This window comes from Diaphorina citri, unplaced genomic scaffold, assembly GCF_000475195.1.
Source record: "Diaphorina citri unplaced genomic scaffold, Diaci psyllid genome assembly version 1.1 scaffold4252, whole genome shotgun sequence".
Classification (NCBI taxonomy): domain Eukaryota; kingdom Metazoa; phylum Arthropoda; class Insecta; order Hemiptera; family Psyllidae; genus Diaphorina; species Diaphorina citri.
Genome location: NW_007381651.1, coordinates 15,367 through 19,266, shown reverse-complemented (window position 1 = coordinate 19,266; position 3,900 = coordinate 15,367). Strand labels below are relative to the sequence as shown.

General features: G+C 39.7%; 2 protein-coding genes across 2 annotated transcripts in view; one reads left to right on the top strand and one right to left on the bottom strand.

Annotated features, from left to right (window-relative positions):
• LOC113472192 overlaps window positions 1-799 on the bottom strand; it is a 1,952-nt gene extending 1,153 nt beyond the window's left edge. Inside the window, exons 1-2 of the mRNA XM_026831844.1 lie at window positions 658-799; window positions 49-157 (exon numbers count right to left, since the gene is read on the bottom strand). Of these exons, the coding sequence (XP_026687645.1) occupies window positions 49-157; window positions 658-699 (151 nt within the window). The 5' untranslated portion in view covers window positions 700-799. The remainder of the gene's footprint in view (window positions 1-48; window positions 158-657) is intronic.
• Window positions 800-1,429: 630 nt separating this feature from the next.
• LOC103520916 (neprilysin-2-like) lies at window positions 1,430-3,837 on the top strand. Its single transcript, XM_026831845.1, has 3 exons — window positions 1,430-1,505; window positions 2,968-3,159; window positions 3,635-3,837. The coding sequence occupies exons 1-3, from the start codon at window positions 1,430-1,432 to the stop codon at window positions 3,727-3,729; spliced, it is 363 nt and encodes a 120-aa protein (XP_026687646.1). The 3' UTR covers window positions 3,730-3,837.
• The last annotated feature ends 63 nt before the right edge of the window (window positions 3,838-3,900 follow it).

The following is a 3,900-nucleotide window of genomic DNA, read 5'->3' as shown; positions in this document are numbered from 1 at the left end:
TTTATTGATTTTTTTTTTTTTTTTTTTGGGAAAATTAAATGCACAAACCTGATTTTGGTACAGCAAGAACTTTCTCACTCAACCCAGGAACATTTCCACTGATGTTCTGACTGCTGGATCCAGAGCTGTATTGGGAAACTAGATTGCTAGATTTCACCTGAAAATAATGGACTGATTAAAGAAAAGCTCCTTTTTGTATTTAACCTAACCCTATAATAACACTAATCACTACTCTAATTGTGAAAACTCCTTCTTGCGTTTAACCTAACCCTATAATAACACTGGTCACTGCTTATTTGTGCCAGTTCCTTTGGTAGCAATATTCCACAGACGTGACTTCTGCACAAGTACCAAAGTTCCCTAATTATTCAGAAGCCATGACAATGAAAAAGAAAGCTCCTCTTTGGGTTAACCAAATCCTAAAATAACACTGGTCACTACTCATTTGTGACAGTTCCTTTTTGTAGCAATTTTCCATTGACGTGACTTCTGGACAAATACCGTTCAATGGATCTGACACAGCATTGGGCTGTAAAAAGCACATAATGGCAAGAGTGAATGAAAATCCTTCTAAAAAAAGCAACCCAATGTCACTCTACAGAGGTCACAGGAATCTAACCCTTGTGTCTATCCTTCAGAATCAATAACTCTACTTACGTTCTTGGCCAATTTGGCTGCAAAGGCTCTTGAAGAATTCATTTTTCAAGAAATTCCTTCGACAAAAGCTAGGTTTCTAGACTAAAATCAGCAAATTCTATCACTTTTTCTTTTGCTTCTGATTTTTTTTTTCAAATCTTATCAATTTTTTAAAAAATTACCGCCAAAATAAACACAGAAAACCGCGAATGCGCATGGAGGAATTTTATGTACTCAAAGATCCGTTTACAAGATCGCGGCGCGTTAATTGACGAGCTGATTGAGTAGGACAGCGGTCATCAAACGATGCTAGCATTTCGCCTACAACACTGATGTTAAGCAACGTTCAGGTATTCAAATGGATAACCATAACCACCTGAGCAATCTAATACTGTTGGATTTTCTTCCCACTCAGACTGGGTGAGGTTAATGTGAGAAGGTGCTTAACATCACCAAAAACCTTGGCAGTTATATATCAAATATTTATTTAATGTTATACAAACCTATTCCAAATAATGAACAGGGTCTCAGTAAAACAAGTCAGTGGTGGACTTGTAATCAAGGGGGCTGGGTTCAAGATAAAAATTCAGTCAACTCAATTCCAGGTGGACATTAAATTTGTAATAGCTTTGTATAAGCACATTAATTACTTCTGCTGATAACCATTCATGATTCTTTTCTGTGTGATAAACCTAGAAAAGCCCTAAAACAGAAATCCACAAAAAAACCCAACAAAATAGGGAATTGGTTCTTCTGGTGAGGAATCTGTACAACTGAAATATTCAGAGGAAAGATGTTAGTAAGACTGCCTTGGTGGAGTAGTGATCATAGTATTTCTCTGATAAACTGGAGAGCCAATCTCAACAGAAGTAACTATTGAATTATACCTCTTAGAATATGAATGCCACTAATAACAAATTTAGGAAGGGATAGTAGATGGATATTTAGATCTCAATTCTCATTGGATGATAGAGCTGCTGACTTGTCCTAAACTTGTTCCGAGAGCTTGCCTCTCACTTATCTGTCCTGACAAACAAACCACTTCAACCATCAGTAGTTGATACTTTTCAGATACTCTGGCTGCTCCGGCGAAACTAAATGTTCATAAAAATAGCTCCCTGTATGAACATTTCATGGTTTTTCAGTGAGTTAGGAGCAGAACCTCAAGAGAGGTTCCTGTGGAGAGGGGACAAGAGAATGAAGTTGGACTTTTGGACTTTGATATAGGATCGAATTATTTTCTTCGGACCAGTAGGATGTACCTATGAAATGGGGTAAATAAACTTCAAAGGGAAAGGAAAGAGTTAAAAAGGAGGACTGGAAACCCCTTTAAATTTCATGCTTTTATGGTGAGTTAAGAGTACAATCTCAAAATAGGTTCCTATGGAGAGGGGACAAGAGAATGAAGTTGGACTTTGATCATCGGATCGAGTTATTTTCTTCGGACCAGTAGGATGTACCTATGAAATGGGGTAAATTAACTTCAAAGGAAAGGGAAAGATTTAAAAAGGAGGGCTGAAACCCCTCTATGCATAGCGACCGGTGCCAGCATGGTAGTAAACATTGGATTTTAGGATTATTGAGATAGTGGGAAAATCCTACAATGCTGCAGTGAGCACCAAAGTTGTGACATAATAACACAAAGAAACTGCATTTACATTTTTTTATTGAACAATCTCATTGGCTAAAGTTTGAAATCAACCAAGCAGATTGCTCAATGCTTAATCCAGCGGTCACCAACCTTTTATGGTCGCGATCTAATCGAATGACTAGGAGACACTTGGCGAGCTACCTGTTAGTCTGGGAACCGAAAATTTACACCGTACATAATAGTTGCTTGCTCTCAACTTGAGTTGCGACTGTCCGCGAGCTGCGAGCTATAAGAAAACTTCTCGCACGCTACCGGTAGCTCGCGATCGACGGGTTGGCGATCCTTTGCTTAATCCAAGAGATACACCTAAACAAAGTTTAAATTCTGATTGTGGTCCTAGCTAAGAAGTCTCAGTTTGAAGCTGTACTAAACCATTGGAAACCTATAATGGCACATTCCTAACCATTCGTAGGAGCTTAGTCCATCCTTTAGGGCTGTTTGCCCCTACACCTAAGTCTCAGAGTGGGCTTTCTGTGTATGAGTCATAGAAGGTCTGGTGTTCAGTTTCCGAAAGTCAAAAGTCATCGTTTCAAATCCTAAAAAGAAAATCCAGCTGAATCGTATTTCACAGAATAGAATAGAATATACCCTGTTCTGAATCGTACTTCACAGAATAGAATAGAATATACCCTGTTCATACTGGAAGAAAAAGAGACTGAAAAGTCCCTTTTCTCCCACAGGTGCCCTCTACGTCCGCAAATACTTCAACCAAGATGCCAAAGCTAACGTAGGGACCATGGTGCGTCTCATTCTGGACGAAACATACAAGTATCTCTCCACTGTAGACTGGATGGACCCCACTACCCGTCTAGCAGCTCAAGACAAAGTCAAAGCCATCATCCCTTACGTCGCCTATCCACAAGAACTGTTAGGTAAAAGCACACTACTATCACGTCACGTCATGTCACGTGATAGTAGTGTGGCTGTCTTGAACGAAATTGCCTACAATCTTAGGCCAGCCATTCACTATCAGGTAGAGCTGAGAGGTACAACTGATGTCAGGTGTACCTGATAGTGTATTGCTGCAATGATATGTCTATGAGGCGAACTGATACCTGATGAAATTTCGATCAGTTCCAATTGAACGCCTGACAGACCTGATGAGTGTGTGGCGGTTCTATCAGGTACACCTGATCAGTTCTCAGTTATCAACTATCTTTGGCCAGCCACTCACTATCAGATAGACCCGACGACAGGTATACCTGATCAGGTCTACCTGATCAAGTGTACCTGTCAGGTCTACCTGATAATGAGTGGCTAGCCTTATGGGAAAACTTTGAACAACATCTTTCTGACTCCCCATGACTTCACGTGACGTGACGTGATAGTAGAGTTTCTACCTTTCAGACGACTCCAAGCTCGAACAATACTACGCCAGCATGGACGCAAACATCTCGAGTTATCTGGACTTCGCGCGCGCCGTGTCCAAACATAAGAGGTAGGTATCAAAATAATAATTTACTTTATTTTTCAATGAGACAGAACATAATAACAATTACAGAGGAAGAGATGAGGGAGGGGGGGGAATGGATTTAAGACAACATTTTATGTAAAAAAAAAAAGAAATTTCCTTTTTTCCACTTTCTTTAATAGAATGTCCTGTCTATTTTTTT